Here is a 26,900-nt window from a genome sequence, read left to right as displayed (position 1 = left end):
AGGACACGGATTTTGGGAGATGTTGCTTTTCATGGACACTTCTTCCTAAAATACCCTTTGACTACAAAAAAAAACAATAGTAAAAAATGAATGAAATGGGACTGTTTTGCTGTGTTTAACCATGTTTCAAAAGCGGCAACTGTGCCCAAATCCCTGTGTAATAAACTGTACTGTACCTGTGTATTTGTCTGTTTAGTGACAAGACTAGAACTTCATTCTAGTCTTCCTGTTGTTGTTCTGCATCTCATTTCCCCTGATACATTAAAATGTTACCAGATATAAAACTATAAAAAAGTTATAATTTTTGAATGCTTTGGGCACCACAGATTCAATTCCATTCACCTCCACTGTATTGGGGGGACGGCAGAATGTTGTCAGAGATGGATTTCTCAAAACCAAAACTATCTGCATGGCTAGATACCACTAGAGGTAACTGAGATAAAAACATTGCTTTGTATAAGTGAAACGGCCATCTTATATTCTCATATTGTATATCAGCGCACAGACCTCCAGGTTCTATGAGAGACACAATCCTGTTCAACAGCTGGTCTTCATGAGCCTGGTCAAAGTCCAACTGTAGCCTTCTTTTCTGACCTCCTCCTCCTCCTAATCCTCCTCCTCTTCCTCCTCCTTCCCCTCCTGACAAACTAAGGGGCCCTACCGCTGCCGGCCCCCCGCTGCGGGGTTTTACCAGGTGAGGTTTGAAGCTGCGTCTGACTGCAGGAACACTCGACACCGCTGCTCTGTCCTTCAGCACAGAACCACACATCTTACAAGTCTGAGCGCTGCCCTCTCCCTCCTCCACCCCTACATCGTAAAGCTGCCCCAGGGAGCGAAGGCGTGCCAGGGTCTGAGCAGGCAAAGGCTTAGCGCCTGTGGGGTCCTTGTACAGGAAGATGTAATGTGCTCCGAAGGAGAGGAGGTCACCGTGTCGCAGCGTGGTGGAGCGCTCGCAGCGGGAAAAGTTCACCAGAACTGTGGCGTGGAGCACCGGCTCAACTGCAACACAGGACCGCTGGCTCTCCCCCAGCTCCTCTCCCTTGTTGTTGCTGTTGGCATTACGACGGGGCGCAGGGACTCGGCGCAGGCGGCAGTGGAGGGGCAGGATGTCAGGAGAGAAGAGGCAGATGTTGGGGCGAGCTGATGGAGTCTCCTGGCCGACTGTGTGCTGCTCTCTGTTCAGCAGGTACACCAAACAGTCCTGCAACACACAGCACGATAAATATCACACCATCAGACGTATTGGACACCTCCAACACAACGCTTCTTGCCTACCCTCACCTGCCGATTGTATCCCTGTAGCAGCAGGAGGTGTGGGGACTGGTAAAGCGAGTGCCTCACCCCTCCTCCTCCCTGACTCCCCTCCTCTTTCCTCCGGCCGCTGGAAGCCGCCTCACGTTCTCGACCCCTTAAGGGCCCTGGCAGGGTGGAGTAATGACGCTTGGGCTCATCTCCGACTCCCAGCTGCAGGCACACGCACAGAAACACACAGGATTTCAGGCAGGTTGGCAACAGTTCCGTGAATAATAATCAGTTGTCCTGACTAGGCTTGATTGTGAGGCCACACCTGGTTGAGGCTGGTCTCGCTGAGGCTGCGGCAGAAGGATGAGTTGCTAGACCGGGGCAGGGTCAGCGTCCCCTTCGCCCTGTTCCTCTGGAGCTTACGAGCCTGAGCATTAATATCTACAGGACGGCAGAGAGGAGGAGTAAGAGAGTGAAACGTGGAGGGAAAGAGAAGGGCAAGAGGGAGTAGTAGGAGAATAATAAAAAGGAGCAAAAGGAAGAGGCCGAGTAGAGAGAGAGAGAGAGAGAGAGAGAGAGAGAGAGAGAGAGAGAGAGGTTGAGGACACAGAAGGAAAGTGGAAAATAAGAAGAAAGTGTACTGAAACATGACATGTGCACTGTTAGCATGTATGTTTGACTCATGAGTGAAGTCTGGGTAAAGTACAGTACATAAGTGCATAACAGTCATGTGTGAAGTAACTGGAAACTAAGTAAAACAAAACAGTCAGATGAAGTAAATGGTGCTGGATGGAGCAGCACATGTGGCGGACAACATTAAACCTGATGAAAGGTGAGTCGAGCACTCCTCATGACTTTTAGAGGAATTTGAGGCCATGCGATGGCTCCACACACACACACACACACACACACACACACACACACACACACACACACACACACACACACACACACACACAGGTTGAATCACTGGCAATGGGGGTGGCGCTGGTGACAACGCAGGTAGAAGTGGTCTCCATGGCAATGACTGACAGCCACCCTACCTGAGGCCAGTCCCCACCTTTAGAGCTGGAATGTACCGCTCGATCAGACCGCAGCGGAGAGCTCCTGTGTTTGCCCAGCCCAGACCGACCCATTAGAGCCGCCAGGAATTGGGAGGTTTTGGGCCCTACAGCAGGGTGGGAGGGGTTAGGGAAGCAAGGGTGGGGGGGGAGAGGCTGAGAAGACACCCCCTCACCAAAACACCACGCACAGAATAACCCCCATAAACACAACCATGATCCGCACACCACAAGAGACGCATGCACTGTGGAGCAAAATAGAGTCTGTGGTGCTTCTAGTGAGTCACATCAGCAGTTAGTAAGGAGAGATACAGTTAAAGGTATGAAGTACAGGATTTTCACCTTGAACATATCACTGTCAAATTAGTAAGATATAGTATTCACAGTCAGACCAAAACTGCCTTTTTTAAATTACAAACTATAGCCTATACTCCGCTTAGTGCTTACATTTGGGTCAATTCGGGTGTTTTTGATTTGATCAGAATTGGAACCAGCAAAATTGGGAATGTACATTGTATCATAGGAGGTTGATAATACAATTAATTTGTCTGTAATGTGTTCATGTATTTAATGAGAATCCTACCGTACCTTTAAAGTGCTATCTCATTGTAAAAAAAAGTGTGTGTAACAACACACACAATTCACACATGTGCATGCACACTCACACATACACCAGGGGAGAAAAAAAAGACAACAAGTGAGAGAGAGAGAGAAGTAAAGAGAAAGTGACTCCAGGGTGTGTGAGTTTTCTAAACATGATAACACAAAAGAGAAAAGGTTAGTGTGAAATGAAAATATGTGTACTAATATGTATTAGTTAATAAACCAGTTTATTTTCAGGAAGCATTATTTATATTTTTGTTTATATTTTTAGACACATTGTGTAACTGTAACTGGCATGTCTCTAAGCACTGAGAAATGCTTTTAAAAAGGTCCAATGAGTAGGAATTTCAAGCCAAAAGGAATACTTGGAATTGATGGTGGTGGTAAACACAGATTTTGATAATGAACAACTAAACATGTTACGCACTGGGCCTTTAAAGGAGAAAGCTGGTGATAAGCTTTTATTTATTTTTTATTGTAAACAAATCCGGTGAAAAGACAAAAACCAACTATAAACTGATTCTGTTATCAAGTATTGTCTCTGTTGCCAAAGCCTAATATACTGTATGTTATACCTCTGTGCCATAGAGCTGTCCATAAAGTGTTAAAAACACATTGTTGCACTGAGTAACATGTTCCTTCATTACAATGACTACTTCAGTTTATTTTGAGTCAATCCCACATACATAGTCCTGCTATAAATACTCACTAGCACATAAAATGTATAGTGGTCCCCACCAATTAAAAGGAAGGGTTGGTAACATTTTCCAATATACACTTTTTAATATATTTTTCAAATGGTCTTTACACCCCAAGAGCTATAAATAACTTATGGGCTCTGAAAAAGGAGCAAAAACGATCCATCATCTGTAGCTGCTGTAATCCTGTAAAAACTCTGAACAATCAAAAATGGTCGGGTTGATAATAAATAAAAAGGGAAACTATGTAAATTGTGTAGTTGTATGTAAAATATAGTAGTTTATAGGAGTTGAATCCCAGTCCTTCCTCTGCTCTGAAGCAGACGTAGAGCGGCGCCTCGCTTTGAAGTGGTGCTCGTGCACGTTTCTTTGGGGAGCCAGGGAGAGGGGTTAGACGATGCCTAGAGGAGATGCTACTTTCAAATCTGGCAAACTTCTCAAACCTAACCAACCCTGCCTTTAATAATTATGTGCACAACAACATGACATCATGACTTTGCATAAACATACACGCCACTTTTCTTCTTTTTTCTTCTTTTGGTCTTTTCATGGGAATAGTTGACCATAAGAAAAAAATTGAATAACAACCTTTTCCTTTTTCCATGGCTTTTACATGGTTGGTTAATATTGTCCTGTGTCTTGTCAGAAACATGTGCAATAACTGTATTGTGCAACAATAATAAAAATATATAAACTTAGCACAAAAAGTAAGGAAAAAAGTTTGGTAGATTATTTCTCTGTGCTTTTTGGCAATACATCTTATACCGTTGGAAAGCCTGTTTAGTTCCCTTACAAATGCAAATGCAATGCAATGGGTGCCCCATTTGTAAGGAACATGCATTTGTGGGATGAGCAGCAGCACTGAGTTTGTGGGTTGCGCCCATGAAAAATTTGCCAAATCTTCTCTGCCATTAACTCGTTTGGTGTTTCTGTGGATTGGATGATTGTAGAAACAAAACATATTGGCAATTTAACAATTTATTCATTTCACAAACAGGAGCCTCAGTAGCGTGTGGAAGAACCATACACAGCCACAACAGCCTGGCACCTCCTCCTCATGCTGGTCACCAGCCTGGTCACACACTGCTGTGAGATGGCATCCCATTCTTCAACCAGCATTTGTCGCAAGTCAGCCAACGTGGTTGTGTTGGTCACTCTGGCACGAACAGCACGCCCAAGCTGATCCCACAAGTGTTCAATGGGGTTGAGGTCAGGACTGCTGGCAGGCCATTCCATCCTCTCCACTACCACATTCTGGAGGTAGTCTCTGATAAACCCCGCCCTGTGGGGGCAAGCGTTGTCATCTTGGAGGATAGAGTTCGGTCCCAGACTGTGGAGATATGGGATTGCCACTGGTTGCAGAATCTCACTCTATATCTCTCTGCATTGAGATTAGGGCTGCTCGATTATGGAAAAAAATATAATCACGATTATTTTGGTAAATATTGAAATGACAATAATTTAACACGATTACTTGCTGAGTTCTGGAAAGATGTTGCAATTATTGAACTTAAAAAAACAGTGGAAAAAGTTAAATAAATCAACAGTAAAAAAAAAAAAAAAAAAACTGTGAAATTTGCCTTAATTTGCCTTTATTTTTTCATTCAGAACACAAGAGAAAATAAGAGTTTACTTGCAAAACTCGATTATTCTGTTTTTGTGATCATTGGGAGCCAAAATCATAATCACGATTAAATTTCGATTAATTGCACAACCGTAATTGAGATTGCCTCCAATGATGACAAGCCTTGTTTTTCCGGTGAGGGAGATGCCGCCCCACACCATCACACTGCCTCCCCCAAAAGGTGTTACTCTATCGGTGCAGCAATCAACATAGTGTTCTCTGCGTCTACTCCACAGTTTGACCCGACGATCCAACTCCCATAGGCAGAATCTGGACTCATCACTGAATGTAACGTTCCTCCACATGTTCAGGTTCCAGTATTGCATATGTTTGGCAATGGCAGAGAAGATTTGGGAAACTTTTCATGGGCACAACCCACATACTCAGCGCTGCTGCTCATCCCACAAACGCATGTTCCTTACAAATGGGGCACCATTTGAAAGGGAACTAAACAGGCTTTACAACGGTATAAGTTTATTGCCAAAAAGCAACGTTACCACAGAGAAATAATCTACCAAACACAAATTTCCTTACTTTTTGTGCTAAGTTTATATATAAGAAAGAAAGATTTTTGACTGACTCTCTAGCTACCATACAAGTTGCCATAGCAACCAGCAAACCGTGGCATGCTTCATGAGAAATGTTAGTGTGGCTGCAAAGTGCAATGTGTGACTGTGAGGCTGGAAATACTTGTTCTATCTCTCTGAACACTGTTGTACACTAACTGTGTGGTTATTAAAGGCTTCAACATGATGCACAGGGGTGAGAGTGTGTGTGTCTGTGTGTGTGTGTGTGTGTGTGTGTGTCTGGCAAACCTTTCATCCATCAGTAAACCAATCTGTGTAAAAGGTCACTTCATGGTTCCAACAGACACACACATTCACACAGACATAGATTCATATTACTGCATTGCAGATGTAAAGTCATAACAGTAATTTTAATGAGTCTGTGCAATTATTTTACACGTTATCCTTTGACATCTATCAAGAGAATAGAGTGAATCTCTCCCAGAAACAGTAATATCACTTCAGTGTAAACAGTTCAAGTCTGACTCAGTATAGTTTTGTGCAGGTACTTGATATTGTATCTGTAGTAGAAATGTGTCATTCATAAAGACACTAGAATGCCCACACCCATCCACACCTCCGGTCGCAAAGGATTCAGCTTTCAATCAATCGACCAGCTGTCCATGCATTTCCAGTGCACGGTTTTGTGTGTGTGTGCATGTGTGTGCCTTTTTCTTTAAGTGCTCATTGGAACTTGCAAGTGTGTGTGTTTCTAATAAAATTCTGCCTTTCCACAACAGCACTTCCACATGAAGAAACACTTGTTATCTGCCAGGAACAATATCTTCTCTACAGGATAATAACTGTGACAAAAGCTCTTATTCTACACACACACACACACACACACACACACACACACACACACACACACACACACACACACACACACACACACACACACACACACACACACACACACACACACACACACACACACACACACACACACACACACACACACACACACACACACACACACTGCAGAGGAGGTAACGAACTGTGCTTTTCTGCTGAGTTTGACATGTCAAGAAAGGAAGGGAATTAGACCAGCTGGAGTGTGTGTGTGTGTGTGTGTGTGTGTGTGTGTGTGTGTGTGTGTGTGTGTGTGTGTGTGTGTGTGTGTGTGTGTGTGTGTGTGTGTGTCTCCTTACCAGCAGTGATGGTGTCCTTCTCCTTGGCGTTGAATTCCTCCACCTCTGCTCTCCTGCGCAGCTCAAATCTGCGAGCGTGCCCTTCTCTGGGTTTCCAAAGCTCTTGGAGCAACAGTGGCTTTTCATTGTCCCCCATCGCACGCAAACATTCAGTTCGCCAACCCCCTCCTCCTATCCCGCCTCCCCCCTCCAAACGCCCAATCACGTCACACAGGACGTAAGAGTGGGCAGCGTTCTTGTTGAGAGAGTAACGCTCGAGTGCCTCTTTCACCAGCTCCTGCGCACTGGAGCGCGGCGTGGCCAGGATGCTCTTGTAGTTGGCACCGGCACAAATTTCATCTCCAAAAATCTTTAGCACCCCGGGGGCTGAGCTCTGCGTGGAGAGTTCAGCAGGGTCGTCCGCCGGTCGCTCTGGGGGTTCAGTCGTCGAGCGTCGATCCACACGAGTGTTTGTCCCAGTTTCTACTGGGACACGATCTCTGTAACTTAGAGTACGGTACAGGACCTGGTGAACAGACAAACAATACTAAATGCACTGTAGGACCACTTTATCACAGATATTATTTACAGTATATGTTTCTTGCATTGTTTGTTGAAGGGTCAGTTCACCAAAATGAGCTGAATTTTGTTTGCTGTGCTCACGCCATTGGAAAATTACATTTAAATAAGACGAAGTGTCTTCAGCCATGCTAGCAGCAATGTGAGGCTGTAGTCAATCACAGAGAAACTTTGAACTAAATGTGACAAATGCTAACATCAGCATGCTCACAGTGACAATGTTAACATGCTGATGTTTTGCAGGAACAGTGTTTACCATGTTCGCCATCTTAGTTTGGCGTGTTAACGTTTGCTAATCAGCACTTAACACAAAGTAAAGCTAAGGCTGGTGGAAATGTCAGACCTGCAGGTATTTGGTCATAAAAACAAAAGTGACATGATGATGGTGCTAGTGGGGATCACCAAAGTTGTTACAGTTCATCCTGAAGGGGAACATGTATGTGTACCAGATTTAATGGCCCCAAAACCACAAATGTGAACCTTATGGTGGCGCTAGATGATAAAAATAAGAGGATCACAAAAGTCAGTATGCTTCAATTTCTGGAGACCACGAATGAGATATTTCAGTCAGGACCAAAGTGGTGGACCGACCGACTGACTGACCAACACCGCTATCCCTAGAGTCATGATCCTAGCTAGGGGCTGAAAATTAAACGACAACATGTCTTTCCAAACACAGCATCACATACTGAATAATCAATTTTAGATATCGCAAAAGCAAATAAAGTCAAACTTTCTATATTGGCTGTATACCACCAGAGACAAGTGAGAAAATGTTTGTTGTTTTTGTAATATGGATGAACTGGTCTTTAACGGAATAGGTATTATTAGATATAGTGCAGCGCCAAGCATTTCAGCAAAAACTGTATTAATATTCGCTAGAGTGTTTGTTTTCATCATTTAATTTGACCTTTATTTTGACCTTGGTCTCTTGAGATTAACACCAAAATGGTCTGTGTGTGTGTGTGTGTGTGTGTGTGTGTGTGTGTGTGTGTGTGTGTGTGTGTGTGTGTGTGTGTGTGTGTGTGTGTGTGTGTGTGTGTGTGTGTGTGTGTGTGTGTGTGTGTGCGCGCGTGTGTACCTGTGTGAAGGTCCTGCTCTGGCGTTTCAGGCGGCTCTTGGACGGTAGGGACATACTGGCCCCAGAGGAAGAACCGTAGAACATGATGCTGCTGTTGGCTTCACAAACTCCACAACTGGTGAGCAAGGAAATATTTATTAACATTTTAAATGCTTTATTTGAATCCATTTTAAAAGGATTTGAATCCATCTTAAATGATTCAAATATTGACACCCACTCAAATGCAGAAAGTCCATGCATAAAAAAGGTAATGATGGACTCACGGCTACATCTTTACACTTACTTGTGGAACATTTGTAGATCTGTAAGGTAAAGAAAATCTCCCCTAAATCTATTATGTAAAATCCCCATAAACAGAAAATGATAAATAACCCAAACTGTGTGCACCTGGTGAGTACAGTATCTTGATACTGTTACGTATTGTCACTCCGATGTGCAGCAGCACCAGGTAAAGGTTTATAGTTGAGGGTCAGATGCTTTTCATTTCACTGTCACCTTTCACACTGGAGAAGAAAACAAAGAACGATATAATGTCAGTTTACAGCAAAACTGAAGAGTTCCTGCTGACTTCCTGATCATTGAGGTTAACTTTTTTTCCCACAGGGATTCAGATAATATTGCTGTGGCTTTTTGCTTTTTAATGATTTCTTGACAGAACTCAGCAGTTTTAACACCAGAGTCAAAATTGCAAATCAACATCATATTACGTATTGCTTGCCAAAGACATTTTTTTACTGAGTTCAGGGCAGAGTACAGCTTTGATCACCTGCAGATAAAAAGTTGTTTTTTTTCCAGTTTGTCTGTACTGCAGTAGATTACTAACACATTATACATTCACATACTGACCTTCGCCTTCAGAGGATGCATTTAACCACAGCGTCTCATCTTATCTTTTAGGACTCACCACTAAACTTTAATTTAAAACATTGGCATTGATCTTTACCAACAATGGAAAATATGACACTCAAATCCAGCATTTAATATTCTACATAACAGGATTGGTTCATTAAATTCTTTAGAAAATGGAAAGCTACTTTGCACTTCTAAAATGCACAAATTAGTTGTTTTTTTTTCGAAAAACCAATGACTTATTTCTTTACCAATCTTCTACCTATTATTTTTAACCATGTATTATAAAATGACAGAAAGTAGTAGAAAATGCTCATCAAAGTACCAGAGCCCATGGCGACTTCAGATTGCTTGTCTTGTCTGACCAACAATCCAAAACAACCAATTTCTTTTATTTATATATATTTTATATTATATTTATAAAGATAGATAGCTAGACACAGAGAGAGAGAAAATCCAGAAATTATCAACCAACAAATTGCCATTTTGCCAATTATTTTCTGTCCATCTACCCGTGTTCAAGCTCTAAGATTTTATATTTTTGCATTTTCCAGTTTCTGACTGTGTTGCATTGTTTCCCTTACAAGTGCACTGACTGTTTATCCATTAGCTGTCTTGTGAAAATATAATCATTGCAACTAACTGAATAAATAATGTGAAAGAAAATAACACTGTCTGCCTGTATCTAGGTCATGCATTTCATCTTAATAAACAGGTGTGTTTCCAGTCCATGTCCCTGCAGAAGGTAAGTCAAGCTTCAGTCCAGGCTTTGCATGAACTCTTTTGACCAATGAAGACCTTTCATGCAGGTTACACTAGGAAGCAACTGAACATTTGACAGCAGCAGATTTGTCAGCAGATGAAAGCATCTCATGTACGTCTGTTTTGATTGCAACTTGTGCAGTTGAGTTATCCACCTATACTATGTAGGCTATATCATTTCTTTTTTTCAGCAAATATTTGGGAGGCTGCCTAAAATGTGTTGTTGTAGTTGACTCTGCAGGCACTGGTGGGATAACGTGACTATTTTAAATGCCTGCTAATCCACAGTAATCTGGCTACTTGGCCGCAGTTAACTCAATCCTGGGACCAACAAGCCCCTCCTGCGTCCACACAAGAAACGGAGAGAGAGGCCTAAATTTTGCATTGGTCGGTTGTGTTTTGTGACCCAGGAGGTAGTGTTACATTTGGTAATCATGTCACACACAGACTACAACTTCTCCGCCACATTTCTTTTTTTTTTTTTACTTGCTGTCTGTCCTTGTGTAGACAGCTAGAAGGTCAGAAATAAAGACTGCGTTGAGAACAATTTAACACCTTTGAAACGGCTACATAATATAGTACAGAACTTGTAACTACTAATGGGTCTACCCTTTCTTTGATGTCCGTCCGTCTGTTTACGACTTTGGCCTCAGCGGTCGTCAGTAGCAACCGCCGTAGCAACAAGAGGCAGGAGAAAATCCTCAGAAATTAATCCGTTGATGAGTCGCCAGGCGCGGCACTAAAAGCTATACAGCCCCGGCACCTCGCGGTCAGCAGGTGTGTCTAATGATTGTAGGCGAGCTTATCACACACAATGAATAATCAATTAGCGTGAACATTGTTTCGACACGTGAACAGCCCTCAACAACAATGACAATAAAATTGCTGTTTTTAAACTATGAGGATGGTAAAAGCTGTGGCGCGTCTGCCCGTAAATAAAATAGATCCTGGAAAAGTTGTGTGATTCCAGCAGTGACAAGCCCAGTCCCATGAGGGCTCTCCTGGGTGTCTGTTGCGTTGGTACTCACGCTGCCTGCAATGCGTGGCTCCATAGTGCTGGGGAATCCTCCTTGGCTTCTCTCTCATTCCGTCTCCCTGAAGATACCCGGCAAAAATAGGGGGGGGGGAACCGTGGCGAGCAACACCCAGCCGTCCGTGGCTGCCACACACATCCCCCAAAACAGCCCGTTAACTTGGACGACAGCCACCCGCTGAGGACTCCTGTTTCTGTACGCACATCTCCGCCGAGTGTCCAGCAATGCCCGCTGTCTCCGGCAACCGCATTCCCACATCCACAGCGGTTCTCTGCCGAGCCGCGACGGAAAAACCCGAGCTCTCCTCGATGCCTCACCTCGGCGCACCTGCTCTGGCATCCGAGTGTACGGAGACACCGCCGCCTGGCGGACACCGGCGGCACAAGCACGGAGGCTGTGGCAAAATGGGGATCCAAATCGTTTAATAATAATGAAATAAATAGACAAAATATGAAGTATAACCATGAAATTGTGTGGTAATTCAATGAGTTCATTATTATAAAATTTTCTTGAAGAAAAAGAAGCATGCAATTAATCCCTCAATGGGAAAATGTATTTAATTATACATTTCTTTATTAAAGGTGATTCATTTATTATATTTATAATTTACTTATTTTAATAACAGAATTTATTACAGCTTAATTTCAATTATTTTAAGCAGTTCTTACAAAATCTAAAACATTTTGTAAAAATAATTGCTATTTTTTATTGAATTACAATTTACACTCTGTTTTGTTAGAACACACTACGACTGCGACAGGTGAACAGGCGCCCTGAGCGGTTAGGGGGGTTTGGTGCCTTGCTCAAGAGCACACTAGCAGTGCCCAGGAGGTGAACTGGCACCACTCCTACTAGTCCACATTCCGTACTTTGGTCCGTACGGGGACTTAAACTGCCGACCCTTCGGTACCCAACCCAACTCCCTATGGCCTGACCTACTGCCACCTCATCTGATTGAGCTTTTTTAAAAACGTATTGCATGATTTCACAATTTCATGGTTGTATGCCTATGTTTTGTCTGTATTTATTCATAATTATTTATATAATATCTCATTTATACATTTAATGTTAAACACTTTGGATTTCCGAGAAGACTTTGGGGTATTAGATTGTAAGTATAAACCATATCCAGTTGCTGAGAGGGTGTGTCAGAAGGAATGACGTTCAATTACTTGTATTCTCCTTTTTGTTAAGCTTTGGTACTCTTAATCATTTTTATTTTAAGAGGAGAAAAAAAAGAAAGAAAGGAGCCCTAATTTGTCTGGACCACAATGTATTTGTTTCAACAGTCATTTTTAAACTAATTGCAATTGAATAAATAATAAAATATATATGATAATATAGAAGAATAACTACCTTAAATTATAGATTTCATTCTCTTCACAATCTTATGGTTTTATATTAATAACAGTATTATGTTTTAACAACCACTAACATCTTCTGAAAAGTGAGGTTTGTGATCCTTAATCTTATCAAATCTTTCTGCCAGATATATTTTAGTATCCTTAACATGAACACTTGGTTAATTCTAAGCACTGAAATAGGGTTAAGAAATTATCATAAAATGATCCAAAGATTATACTTTCCACAGTGCATATATCCAAATTTCATTTTTTTCCACATCTTTACATTTCATTGTATGATAACATGTAATAAATTGCTGCTATCGTACCTTCAACACTTCTAGACAAAAAGTTGTTTTCCAAAGAGGTGAAACATTATAAAATGTTGAGTCCAGGAATATACTCCATGAAAAAGCTTTTTATTACAAGAGAAATAGAAAAGATAAAAGCATTGTTGGCGTCATATAGGCTCATCACAGCACAGAAGCACCACAGACACAAGAAAAAACAATATGAAAACTAGAGAGAAATAATGTGAGATAATATAATCAGTCTTGTACGACCAGAAAGAAAACACCAGCAGCACTGAGAACAGCAGCTCCACAATCACAGAGTGTGTATAAACCATGTACAGAGGGTCCATGAAGGCTTCATGGAGAGTTTAAAAAAACTCTATACAGAGTAAGGTGGGCACTGCATGCCTGAATGAGACAGATATTATAACCAAGACAAGACAGACACACACACACACACACACACACACACACACACACACACACACACATGTTAAATCCTCAAATACTTCATATCAAGTCACTAAACTTGCCTGTAGAGCTAGTCAAAATAGGCTCTAATACTCCCAAGTACTCCAAAAGAGTAAACGCTCAATTATTTGGTGTTTCTCTGAGGCTCAAGTAAACACTTGGAGTACAAATACTAAAAGGTACTCTTAAATTTGAGAATATATCTAAAGAGTTTAATTCCAAACTGAGATATCCACAGTGTGACAAATGTAATTCCCAGTCCACTGTGAAAATAAATTACCACTCCCTAATGACCTAAATGGTATAATGACAACAATAAATATTTGTGTTACTTTCAGATTATTATCAACCTGGGTGTGTTTGTTGGTCAGATGTCTCAAAAAGTAATGGATACATTTGATTGATTTTTTGTTTTTTTTTTTTTTTCTTTTTTTCACTAGATGATTTTCTCTCTTTGATTTGAGTTTAATGATGCATTCATATGCTGGTTGGTAAATTAGATCTGCAAAAAGTTATAGTTATATTGAAGAATGAACATTATTACATTTTAAAATTATACCCCAGGACCTGATTAGGGGCAGTTATGCAGCAAATGAGACAGTTCCTACACAGCTGCTCCTTTGTTAGAAATGTGCAGATTTATTCTATAATACTTAGATAATATTATTTGTTACTTCTGCCAAAAAGATTATGCTGGCATTCCCATCTCTTTGCTTGTTTCTCATATTGTTTGTATCTAATTAGCAGGATATGTTAAAACGTGTAAAGTTTGGCCATATAAGAAACAAATGATTTATTGGTGTCCAGTAATTTTTTTTAATGACCCATTAACATTGCAGATAAGACCTTTTTTTTTTTTTTTTTTTTTTACCTTCCTCACTTTCTATAGAACTACTGCACTTATTTGGATGAAAATGCATCTCATAAGTGTTCATCACAGTGTAGTTTGATGCAACTCTTAATGCATATTTTGTGGATTTTACAGCACATTTAGGGGGTTGCACAGCTTTGGTGAATGTATGTTTTCTAGTTCTTTATTATAATCTAAAAACACATCTGCTCTAATATCTGTAGTGGTTCTATTTCAATTTCTATCTGCCTTAAAGTTTTCTCCTGTTTGGTTACTTTATAAATATTACCCATATGTAAAACTTGCAGAAAACCTTTGGGGCTTCTGCCCTACTTGGGGATGTGAGTAAGCAAGACAAGCTGTATGGAATGGTGCCAGCATTAAAGAAAACAGCTTTACAGCTTTTGATCATTTCCGTTGCTCCAGACAGTGCCCAAACAACAGGAGCAGCTTCAGTGGTCCTTGAATGTGGCTTCACAGGCTTTAAAGCCCAAATGATCCAAATCCTGAGAGACAGACAGCAGCGAAATTATGTTAAACAAGATACATTTCTTTTACTCCTATGAATACTAGACGGTATGACCTTTTGGTCCTCTAGCCACATTTATCAAGCTCGTCCAATCTACATTATGCTACCACATACAGCTTAACACTGAGAGTACATACATATTTCAAATATACTTTTTATGTGTTCAAGGTACATGCGTTCACATGTAAACATAGACTCAGCCGATTATGGGCTTTGGATTCATGGGAGTCAGACAGTATAGGACACACACACACACACACACACACACACACACACACACACACACACACACACACACACACACACACACACCTGAGATGCCTTGATATTGGGCCAGATTGTTCAACAATACTATAGCTTCAGTTTCCTTTCAAGTGTGAAACGTTTATGGTAGTAGTGTGCTATCAGGTACGGCAGTATGTCAGTCTTCTGGCAGTGCTGAATCAGACAGTGGTTTTCCCTTCTGAGGTTCAACCATGTAACTTTGAAAGACTCTATCAAATGGGTCCCATTCATTAAGTTGAAGATGACAAAGATAATCAGCTGATACTTTAAGTACATTAGAAGAAAATATAGATAAAGTCAACATATACTGTACGTCATTAATAAATATATACTGTATAAATTGTACTGATGACATCTCCACTTACTAAGCCTAATCAACAACAGTAAACTATTAGAATTCAGGAATTATGCTTGGCAATCTACTGTGTAGAGCCGGGTAAAGGTGGAAGCTCACAAGTAAAGTCTCCGAGACCAAAACCATAAACATCTGTATGTTCAACATTAAAGAAAATATTATTCTACAGTCATGCTTGATTTAGAAATCACAGTTAATCACTGACTGAAGCAACTGCTGTTAAACCATATAGTATACTACAGTGTAGATAGCACAACTAACAAACAGTAATAATACTATCTAGAGCTCTGAATTGGAATAGTAAATTACTGATGTTGCAACCTCTTAAATATAATCAAACCATAACCTTCTGTTATTGATGATAATAATACTTTAAATAATGTCCTGAAACTAATTATGATAGTCAAGTTAGCTAATTGTAAACATTGTCCTCCACTTGACAATAAGACAATGCCTTCAATTCAGCTTCTGAACACTGAATCAGGACATGCACCACATAGAGAGAAATCTCCAAGAATAGTAATTAAACCCCTGATCATTGGAATGAAACCAAAGTACCTGCAAAAATATTTTAAGATTGAACTAAACTGGATCGGTAAAAAAAAAAAAAGAAAAAAAAGAAGCTGTGTCCTGATTGACGGGTTGCCTCCTTTGATGTCCAGAGTTTTAACAACAAGCTAAAAGGCCGCCTCAATGCAGTGTCCTCCAGAACAACCGGTGAATTATTTCCAGTATCCACCACAGTATCCTACAATCCATTGCATGCAGGGCAATTGGTTAATGATGCGTTCAGGTGTCGTCATGAACTCATAAATTAGGTAAGTAATAGCAGCCAGGCGTAAAACTAAGGTATATTAAGGTATATTAAAGTAATATTGATGCATTTACCATTACTATAGTACACTGTTTGCAGTTGTCCATCATGTGTTAAAGTGAAACATCACAACTGGTACTGTAAACTCAGTTATTGTTAAACCTGCCTGTGTTTGACTACTGGTTCTTTAACCATGCTGGCCAGCCTAGAGATGGCAATGTCGGTCGGTCAGACGGTTCACCGCTTTTGACTTTTCCTCTTGTGCCACCAAAGTTTTTTCACAAAATTCATGGTCCCTAGAAGTTGTATCTTAATGACTTTGGTGATCCACAAGCCTCTAGCATCATCATGATGTTTGTATTTGTGGCTTCAAATGAACTGTTTTCACTGGCTAGATCTCCATAAAAGTAGGTGCAGTTCATACACTGATTCCCCTCTCAGGATAAAATGCATCTTTGACGATTATATAATTATTAAGAAACATTATACCTTCTAAATATCAACATGTTACATTGTGTGCATGTTAGCATGCTGACGTTAGCATTTAGCTCAAAGCACCGCTGTACAGCCTCACAGAGCAGCTAGCGTTGCAGTAGACTTGTTACATCTGTACTGGCCAATTGAGTGCAACTTTCTGGTGATGAACCATGTGATGAACGTGGATTTTTTTTTGCTTCACAAGTTGACGAGTATCACCTAAATGCACCATTAGTTTTTGTTACTGTGAGACTACACCATCTTATTTGTGGAGGAGGTTCACTTGCTTTCCAAAGGAAGCAACTCCTGAATTGGGACACAGCTCACATTAACCCCTTGAAGTTGCTCAAACACTAGAGCTACTTGTGAGGTCAGCGCTGATGTCATCTGGAGGTCTGGACCTGACTGGATGGCTGGGCATAAAGGTACTTCCAGATGGCGTAGTAGTGTATGGCTGCTCCCATAGCTACAAACAGGTGCCAAATGGCATGAGCGAATGGGACGATGCCATCACTTTTAAAAAAGACCATCCCCAAACAGTAGCAGGCTCCGCCCACCAGCAGCTCATATAACCCCGACTGCTCCGGCTGCGAAGAAGCAGACATTTTATTACGTTTAAGTTTTTAAAGACATTTCAATGAGGAAATTACAAAACATCAACGACTACAGACAACTCAATAAGTGTGCTCACCATTGAGAGGATGACCAGGGCAGGAAAAACTCCCATCACCATATAGCAGATCAACTCCGTGATCTTATACCTGACACAGAGAGGAATATTTCAGCATGGAAGACTAAACCTTGCGACACATTAATGTCAACTCAATGGTCCACCTAATAGATTTATCTGAGTTTTCAACTGTCACACTCCAGGTCAATCAGCCTCCTCTGATCAAACTGTCAAACTAGGCTGCGCTGATCAAATATGAATCAAGATGGTGTTACTGCATTGCCTATTTCTTGCCTCAAATGATCTCAGAAACTAATTTTAGCGTACTGTTTAGCTGTAAAATGAGAATGTTTGTGACCTGGCAACCATGTTGAAAACAGTCAAGCCAAAACCAAGCACCGCCCACCGGCTGACTGGCTGGAGCAAACCTTTTTTTCATTTTACAGCTAAACATTACACTTATGTTGTAAGTTTCTAAAATTGTTTGTTTGCTATTCAACCCTGCCTCATTTCACAGTTTGACCCCAGTTCACAAGCAGTGATTGACAATGCGTTAGAGACTTCTTGGCTCTGATTGGTTGTTTTCCTTTAGGCGTGGTGGAATCTTGCAAATGCCATTAGTAGCACTAGGAGGAGACAGAGAAATGTAGACTTTTCACAGATGATCTGTCTCATGTACCACTGTCAGGATTTACTGATGAGCAAATACGACGTATGAAAGTTATTTTTATAAATGTTACCTACTCAACCTGTGATGTGAAACCAGAAGTGTTAACAATGACTTTAACAGTCAGTTAAAGGAGAAATCCGGTCGATTTCAACACGTAGCGCTGTTGTTTTTAAATTTGGAGTGCTGTCAGTAGTGAGAAAAACAAAAACAATTGGTGCTGCCTACACCGTGTTATCCTCCTGCTAGCACCCAGGAGAATGAAACACGGCAAGTTTTAAACGTGCTTTCAGCCTCTTAAAGAAATGTCATTAAAAGTGCCTACCCATGTGAAGTGATTCCTTACGAGTGAACACAGTGAATCTGACTGCAGTAGATGTGAAAGAAATGCATAAAAGTTTAGTTCTGGTGTTGATACTGCAAGACGAGTGCTTCGGGACCGTCTACAAACTACAACACCGAAAAGAGATACAAAAATATTTTTAGAAATAGACATATGCTTATTAGCAGGAGGATAACACGGTGTAGGCAGCACCGATTGTTTTTGTTTTTCTCACTACTGACAGCACTCCAAATTAAACAACAGAGCTACGTGTTGAAATCGACTGGAGTTCTCCTTTAACGTTACCAAAAATGTACTCTTTATATTGGAGTTTTCAAACAATAGATTTAAACATTTTCTGTACTTTTTATCCTGGGGTGATTTTCAATTTGTTATAAATGAAATGCATTTGATTACATGAAGCTTGATCAGAGTAGCTCAGGAAACAAGGACTGATGTTACATCTCATTAACAACTAAAGTCTTGAATCTAAAAAGCAAGTTGATGTATGAACATGTTCACTTACAGTTTAAAAGTGATGCGTAGATACAGCCTTAAGTTACCTTACACACATCTCAACCATTTCCACATATAGGTGCTTAAAGATTTAAAATTTTGGGGGGAAAAATGATAATGTCTGAGCTGAGCTTTGCTGATGAGGATCACAGAATGCAGCTGTATAAGCCCAGAAAAAGCTAGTAAGTGGTACTTTGAGTTGAGATTGTGTTGTCAGACGGGAGGAACATTGATTACTTTAAAGTGTTCATATTAAGCTCATTTTCAGGTTCATAATTGGATTTAGAGGTTGCACCAGAATATAGGTTTACATGGGTTAATTTTAAAAAATCATATTTTTGTTGTACTGCACATTGCTGCAGCTCCTCTTTTCACCCTGTGTGTTGAGCTCTCTGTTTTAGCTACAGAGTGAGGCATCTCACTTCTGTTCCATCTTTGTTGGGATTCACACATGAGCAGTAGCTAGGTAAGGACTACTAGCCAGTCAGAAGCAGAGTATGAGGGCGTGCCACGCTAGCAGCTAGGCGAGCATTATGACATGTGTTACAAAGTGACGCACGTTTGTCTCTGAAGTAAAGGCTGCATGACTACAATAGAGCTGTTTGGAGCAGTTGGTGAACAGTGTTTTCTGTTGGAGATGGTAAGTCCCTTTGGTGTGGACTTTGGGCTTTTTCATTTTGTAAACTTATTACATGCACAAAAAAGATACGTAACACAATAAAGGAAAGGGAAAAAGCCAAAAAGCATAATATGAGCACTTTAATAAATAGACAGTCCAACATTGATTAAAGTATATGAATGATTGCATGAACTGACCTCTCATGGAAGAAGAAGACGTAGGTGGTTCCAAAAGAGGCCATGACCCACACCAGCCAGCGCATGTGACACCCCCAGGGACCCAGCTCCCGCAGGTTCAGCCTGTTGAGGCATGAACAGGAATACATAACTACAAGTACTGTATATACAATTACATATGTACGTTTAGCAGGCTAGTTTGTTTACCAAGGGGCGTAGGAGGCTGCAATGAAGAAATAGATCACCATCCTGTCACACATGTGGAAACAGTGCTCCACAGACCTGAAGAGAGAGACCAAACAGCCTCATGACAACTGAGTGACACTGTTTATACATGTAGCATCAGTGTGTTTCAGCTCTCAGAAACAAATCTGGGTTGTGGGGATATACATATTTGTTCTAGTGTGTCTCTGCAGTAAAAGAAGGGGCCATGCAGGTTGCTTTATTTCAGTGTCCTCTTCTATCCGTTAACCATATTCATCATCCTGTAATATTACAATCCAGTTCAAGTGTTGAAATGTGTGTGTTTTTGTGTGCTTGTACCGTAGGTGGCTCTTCTTCCAGGCCACAGTGTGGAACAGGGTGGAGATGATGAAGAGCGAGCTGAGCCCCGCCCCGTACACCCAGGCCGACAGCCGCTCCCATTGGTCCTCCGACTGGAAGTGCAATACTGAGCTGCCCAGCAAGCTGGGAATTATCCATAGCTAAATTAATTCATAACATAAATGAAACATGAGATACAGATAGACAAGCAAACAAACATGAAATCCAATAAACTGAAATCCAGCGCATGATATAGGTGTAGATTAGTTTAAAAAAAAAAGGAGGCGTTTCTCATTTGTCTGTTATGTAATCGTGCTGGATTTTTCTGTGTGTGTGTGTGTGTGTGTGTGTGTGTGTGTGTGTGTGTGTATTCACCGCATGCGTGGCACAGTTGGCAGCATGCTCATATTCTGTGGGCTGGTATCTCTTGTTAGGAGGAACACGGTTGTTCATAAACCTGGAATCGTCAGAAAACAGATTTAAGTTGATATATTTTGAAAAAAATCTAATATCTGAACTAAATTCTGCAATGAGACATTAGTTTTGGCAACATGCAACAATGAATCTTTCTCTACACACTCGCAGAGCTCAAAATAATATATATATATATTTTTTTTTTAAACAAAAAATAAAATACAATATATATATATATATATTACTTATTTCTAACCTTAAAAGCTTATTAAAGGGCTGCATATGAGCTATAATGTTTTTCTTCTTGATGTCCTAAACCACGTGGAACATCTTTAATATTTGTGTCCATTTGTATCTCAATGGTGCTGATAAAATTTTACCCCATCCTGTCCTTTTGCTTAGCAACGGTAGATCATGCTTCAACTTGTTGCCATGACTGCTGTTGCCTGGCAACAGTGGGTAACCATGGACCGACTGAACCGATAAACTGTTAGTCCTGATGATCTCTTTCATAAACAATTCACATCTACAGATATGCCTGCATATTCACACACACACACACACACACACATACACACACGCACACAAACATGCATATATATATATATATATATATATATATATATATATATATATATATATATATATATATATATATATGTATATGTATATATATATACACACATATATATATGAACTCAAATGTATCGCTTTGAACAGAAAACTAACACAACTGCTCAGGAGGTATGAGGAGGTAGCATAGATAGCACTCCATCAGTGATGTCATTGTTGTCAAGGAAACCACCGAGCAGGGATTGTCTTTCTGTTCCTCCCTCCACTCTAGAAAACTCCTTGTTTCTTTCATCTTTCTTTGCTCATGTCTCCTATCTCCCTCTCCCCGACCATGTCTTCTCTCTGCTTCCCGATGATTAAATTAACATGCAGGAAGGCAAATGGACAAAGACGTCCATGCAAAAACGTACACACACACACACACACACACACACACACACACACACACACACACACACACACACACACACACACACACACACACACATCCTATTTTTATGCTGCATCTTGCAGGGCCAGATTTCATAAGAGACCTAGATTTAGCGTCTCTTTCTAACAAACACACACACAAAAACACACACAACACACACACACACACACACACTGTTCTAAGATTGGTGGGACTCAAAAGGAAAAACAGGCAGCCATCAAAGGGAATACCACTCAAATTAAAAAATCATATGTATATATGAATTTTTGAGCATAGCCAAACATAGAAGATCAAACAGCATCATTGTCCATATATACATACAGTATATGGCACAAAATGCAAAGCTTAATGGATGATATATATATGCCATCTCCTCAGGGAAAAAGATAAAACTCTGCCTACAGAATTTCACGTTTCAGTCCAAGTAGAGTGATAATAGCCTTAAATCTGTCCACTTTATATTTCTGTGTTGTTGTGCAACAGTGTGAAATGGTAGAACATGATGTTCTCCTCCTACACGTCAGCTCGTCAACTCCTGATCCTTCTGTAGATGAACAGGAGGTAAAACTGAAGGAGTGGCGATAGAAGGATAAAAAAATCCAACTCACATATAATGACAGTGATGGAAACATATCTTAGCAAACATGCCTAATTTTCCCTTTTTCCTATATTGTACTCCTGTTTCTTAAGCATCTGTTTTTAGAGTGACACCAATTCAGAGTTATTACAGTATTTTCCGATTGCTAAACGACAGTGGGCACAACTGGAGTCACGTGTGCAAAACTCAAACTACAGTCTGCACTACCAAGAGTCACCTGAGCTAAACAGTTCAAATCACCTGCAAAACTCATTCAAAGCAACACAACTCTTAACACATGTCTCAAAACAGGCTCAGTGCAGCCAAACACTATGAACAGTCCTCACTGAAATAACACACACTGGCACTCAGAATACACTGAGGGTAAAAACACTAGCATCAAACACCAATACATAAATTACAAACTTTTTCATCTGTACAGTTTGAACAATTTGAGTGACTTGACACTACTCAATAGTTTATTTAAGGAAAAAATATAGATTGTATAGCATACCAATTTTTACATAAGGTAAAAAAGAAGCAATGAAAATCAGCAGTTTTCTTCAATAAAGTATTTTGTCTCTAGTAATTTATGGAATTACTGGGGGAAAAAACCTAAAGGTACATACGTAACAGTAACAAAGAATAGTGTGACTAATCCTGCCTCTCTCCAGCATCATGTGGCAAGTTTTCTTCATCACAGTGGATGTCTGCATCATCTCTAAATACAAATGAATGTGGTGTTTCTATTGCTTTCACCGCCATTACTTTCTGAAAAACAGTAAGAACACAGTTTTACTATTGTAAAGATAGTGTTTTTCACTTTTTTTATAGCTGTGTACATAACCTCAAACATCTTACCTGGACATATTGGTATCTTTGCTCTTTTACCTGTTTCTCTCAAACGGTACAGGGTATAATTGTTTCATTCTTATTTGGTGTTTGTATACAAAAAAAGGCTTTCTGAGCTTTCTCTGTATAAATACCATATATGTTCACTAACTAGTCTAAAACAAGACACCTACTTATGCTTTCAGCTAAAATTGCAATCAGCAGTGTTTGATAGGCACCAGACTGAAATCTATTCTGTTTTGAATGTGTGGTTAACAGTTTTGACAGCAGTGTGTTAGCATTTGAACAAAGTGCTGTAAATCTACAGTGTTGTGCACGTTGTGGTTAAAGTCATGGGATAAGTGTGTAAAGTTTTGAAAACTGTGTTCAAGCAATGAAAAACGAACTAGAGTTTGGTCCACGTGAACTGCTGCTGTACAGACTGTAGTTAGCGTTTTGCACATGTGACTCCAGTTGTGCCCACTGTCGTTTAGCAATCGAAAAAAACTGTAATACTAACTGACCCAGGCCAAACAAACACTGTCCTGTCCCAAATAAATAGGCGTGGTCTGTGTGTGTGTGTGTGTGTGTGTGTGTGTGTGTGTGTGTGTGTGTGTGTGTGTGTGTGTGTGTGTGTGTGTGTGTGTGTGTGTGTGCGTGCGTGCGTGCCAAGCCCAGCAGGCTTGGCCGGGTCATTAATGACTTCATCAAGCTGGCTGATAATTACCCAGCCAGAGGCCAGAGGCCAGACAGAGAGACACACTAAGTGGACAGAGGCGCAGAGTTGCGGAAACATCATCACTCTTGTAATACGACAGCAGGACAGACAGAAGGAACACTTTTATTGTCTTATTGAACCGTGAAGACCAAAACCTCAGTCCAGTTAATGGTGAACGTGAATTAATCTTACAGTTTTATGGTCAAGCTAGTACTGCTCTTTGTGTATCAGTGTATATCAAGTAGACTACATACAGGACATACAATACAAAAATGGTGGAGAAAAAAACCTTCTAGTAGAGCTGAAACAATTAGTTAAATAAGTCGACAAACAGAAAATTAGTCTGTAACAATTTTAATAATAATCTAAACGATTATTATTAAAAGGGACAAGCAAAAATGTCAAATACTATCTGGTTCCAGCTTCCTGATTTGCTGTTTTCTCTTTCTTACATCACTATGAATATATATATATATATATATATATACCAAAACAAGCAATCTGAAGATGTCACCTTGTGCTCCGTGAGATTGTGAAAGGGAATTATCATTGAGTGATGTTTTAAAGACAATGAATTGATCAATAGTGAAATGATCCATTAGTAGCCGTATATTTTAGTGAACATCATTGCTAGTTTGATTGTGATATGATACTGAAGTTTAGAGGAAGTATGTAACACAATTCTTTCATTATTGATTCATATGTGAATTATTCTTTCGATTGTTTCGAAAAATGTCAAAATAAAAAGGCTAATGAAAAACGCCCCTCACAAGTTTTCAAATGGCCTGTTTGGTGTGACCAAAATATTCAGTTTAAAATCCCATAAAACACAGAAAAGCAGCAAATATTCACATTTGAAAAACTCAAACCAGAGAATATTTGCCATTTGTTCTTGAATTAACAACTTTAACAATTAATCAATTATCAAAATAGTTGATTGATTTTCTGACCATTTACTAATACATTAATTGTTTAAGTTGTCGTGTAAAGGTCTGAATGAAGAAAAATAAATAATAATCACAATTTACCATATCTTGTGTTCTTAAAGTATTAAAATATGGCAACTGCGCACTCATGCATGACAACTTATATTATATTTATCAATTTTGCCATAAAGCCTCAGTCTATAGCATGACAACACATTGAACTCAGACATGAAACAAAGGAGAAGCAGAAAACATTTGAGTTTTAAATGTCTTATCAGTGTGGTCTGCTCTAGAGATGAAACAATTTTGTTAATCAATTAATGTTTCAGTCGTCAATCAAGCAAAAATACCTGCTTATTCCAGCCTTTCTGATATGAGGATTTGCTGCTTTTCTCTCTTTTAATATCAGTGCAAACTGAATATCTTTGGGGTTTGGACTGTTGGTCAGAAAAACCAAGACATTTGAAGTCACCCTGAGCTCCGGGAACTTGCACTATTTCTGATTTTTTTACACACAAAACAATTGACTAATCCAAAAAGCAATCAGCATTGGCACATTAACTGGTAATGAAAATAAATTGTCAGTTGCAGCCCTGGTCCGCTTTGTTTGATCTTTTCCTTCTGTGAAATCCATCCAAAAAACAATCAACCGGCACAATATACACATCGCGAAAGGCTGCGACATATTGCGACACAAAACAGATTTTTTTGTGTTAGTTGAAATAAAAATATCAGAAGAAAACTGCACTTTAAAATGTAACTGTCACTTTCTTTAGTGGTGCTTTTATATTCAATGTAATGTTCAATTTGTCTATAAAACAATGTTGAAAATTATTTTACTTTTATTTGTTTCAAATTCAACAAGCAATTTGTTGTATTGTTGAAGAATACTGAAAGCAGCAGAAATGCAGAACTGAACACATTTGATATCTGTTTCTGTATCGCGAGTAATATCGTTATCGCGATATTCAACAACATTATCGCATATCGCACATTTTCCTCATATCATGCAGCCCTAAATTGTGTAGGACAAAATATAAGATAGGATGTGTGTTTGTGTGGCCTACTGTGTGTTTCAAGAAATACTGTGTGCACACAGAAAGGGAAAAAGACACACGAGACAGCAAGACAACAATAAGGAGGAGGGAAGTGGCTATAGGTCTGTCTGTGTGTGTGTTAATAATGATGCTTGTCAGGCAAATAAAACCTGAGCTATATTATTACATCATCAGTTATAAGATATGTTGAAATGTAAACGTCTCAGCTCGTTTCCAAACTCTTCCATCATCCTTAGCATCCTCCTCATCATCATTAAAATCTATCAGGCAGCATTATGATAAGGATTCCTAATTCATCAGCGGTTCATACAATGATTTCACCTACCTTATAAGATTCATTTACAGTGGAAATAAGCAACAGTTGACAGCAGACAGACAGTATGGCTAAAGCCCGAATCCCCTCTGAGTGTGGGCGAATAGCCGCCGCGATTTGGATCAGTTGTGCTCAGATTGTAACGGGCCGGTCTAAATGGAACGTAACGAGCATCGCCGTTTCACCGGAGAAGACGTCGTCGTCTTATCTTCATCTCAAGCAGCACCGGGAGATGGATGGATGCATCCCAACCTTCTTTTTACAGTCACTGATCCCGACCCAGCTGCCTCCTGAGGCTCCAGTCCGGAAGTGTGGGCGTCGGGGATGGTCTCTGAGGGGACAGCCGTTTTTCCTGCACGGTGGTGGTGATGTTGATGTTGGTGGTCTCCCTTTCTCTCTCTCTCTCTCTCTCTCTCTCTCTGTGTCTCTCTCTCTCTGTCTCTGCTGGAGCTCCGCCGGTTCACCTCATCACGACTCGGTGAGGAAGGCTGTTTTTCATCACTGAAGGCTGCCACATCATTTTCTGAGCGACTGATTCCTGGCTGGGGAAATTGTGCCGATTTGTTATTGTAAGTAGCTACGTTTCCTGGTTCTACCTCTAGGTGGCGATGCAGGCACGGAGTTTGAGGCTGGATGATGATATAATGTGATGATGAATGTTAAGTGTTTTATTGTGTTCAGCTAGCAAGAAACAGTTTCTAGTCAGTTTACTAAAACAGCTGCTAGGCCTATATTCTGTGGCCGGGGAGGAGCTTTGTCAAGTCTGGAAAGAAATAACCCCTTATGATGTCATAGTGATGTCATCTGGGTTATCGATTAAAGATGGGTTATAGATGGTTTGATGGAGAGGCTACACATTTTGAGATGTGCAGTGGAGTTTGAAAGATTTTATACTAGTCAG

General features: G+C 40.2%; 2 protein-coding genes across 5 annotated transcripts in view; both read right to left on the bottom strand.

The window, feature by feature from the left end:
• radil (Ras association and DIL domains) overlaps positions 1-11,620 on the bottom strand; it is a 32,118-nt gene extending 20,498 nt beyond the window's left edge. For 2 of the 4 annotated variants that reach the window (XM_028591161.1, XM_028591187.1), the window contains exons 1-8: positions 11,224-11,620; positions 8,972-9,087; positions 8,868-8,886; positions 8,585-8,699; positions 6,946-7,450; positions 1,568-1,683; positions 1,282-1,464; positions 508-1,201 (exon numbers count right to left, since the gene is read on the bottom strand). In XM_028591161.1, coding sequence (XP_028446962.1) covers positions 508-1,201; positions 1,282-1,464; positions 1,568-1,683; positions 6,946-7,450; positions 8,585-8,699; positions 8,868-8,878 — 1,624 coding nt within the window. In that variant the 5' untranslated portion in view covers positions 8,879-8,886; positions 8,972-9,087; positions 11,224-11,620. Of the gene's footprint in view, positions 1-507; positions 1,202-1,281; positions 1,465-1,567; positions 1,684-6,945; positions 7,451-8,584; positions 8,700-8,867; positions 8,887-8,971; positions 9,088-10,804; positions 11,038-11,223 lie in introns of those variants that run through there. The other 2 variants (XM_028591170.1, XM_028591178.1) reach the window with 2 other exon arrangements.
• Positions 11,621-15,119: 3,499 nt separating this feature from the next.
• Positions 15,120-26,412, bottom strand: LOC114572928 (monocyte to macrophage differentiation factor 2). The gene is made up of 7 exons (XM_028604718.1): positions 26,012-26,412; positions 20,535-20,616; positions 20,160-20,320; positions 19,824-19,898; positions 19,638-19,739; positions 17,338-17,407; positions 15,120-17,233 (listed from the first exon to the last, which is right to left on the bottom strand). The coding sequence occupies exons 1-7, from the start codon at positions 26,023-26,025 to the stop codon at positions 17,030-17,032; spliced, it is 708 nt and encodes a 235-aa protein (XP_028460519.1). The 5' UTR covers positions 26,026-26,412; the 3' UTR covers positions 15,120-17,029.
• Positions 26,413-26,900: the final 488 nt, after the last annotated feature.

The sequence above is a fragment of the Perca flavescens genome, chromosome 2, assembly GCF_004354835.1.
Source record: "Perca flavescens isolate YP-PL-M2 chromosome 2, PFLA_1.0, whole genome shotgun sequence".
In the NCBI taxonomy this organism is placed as follows: Eukaryota; Metazoa; Chordata; class Actinopteri; order Perciformes; family Percidae; genus Perca; species Perca flavescens.
Note: the sequence above shows the minus strand (reverse complement) of the source record. Positions and strands in the feature narration are given on the sequence as shown.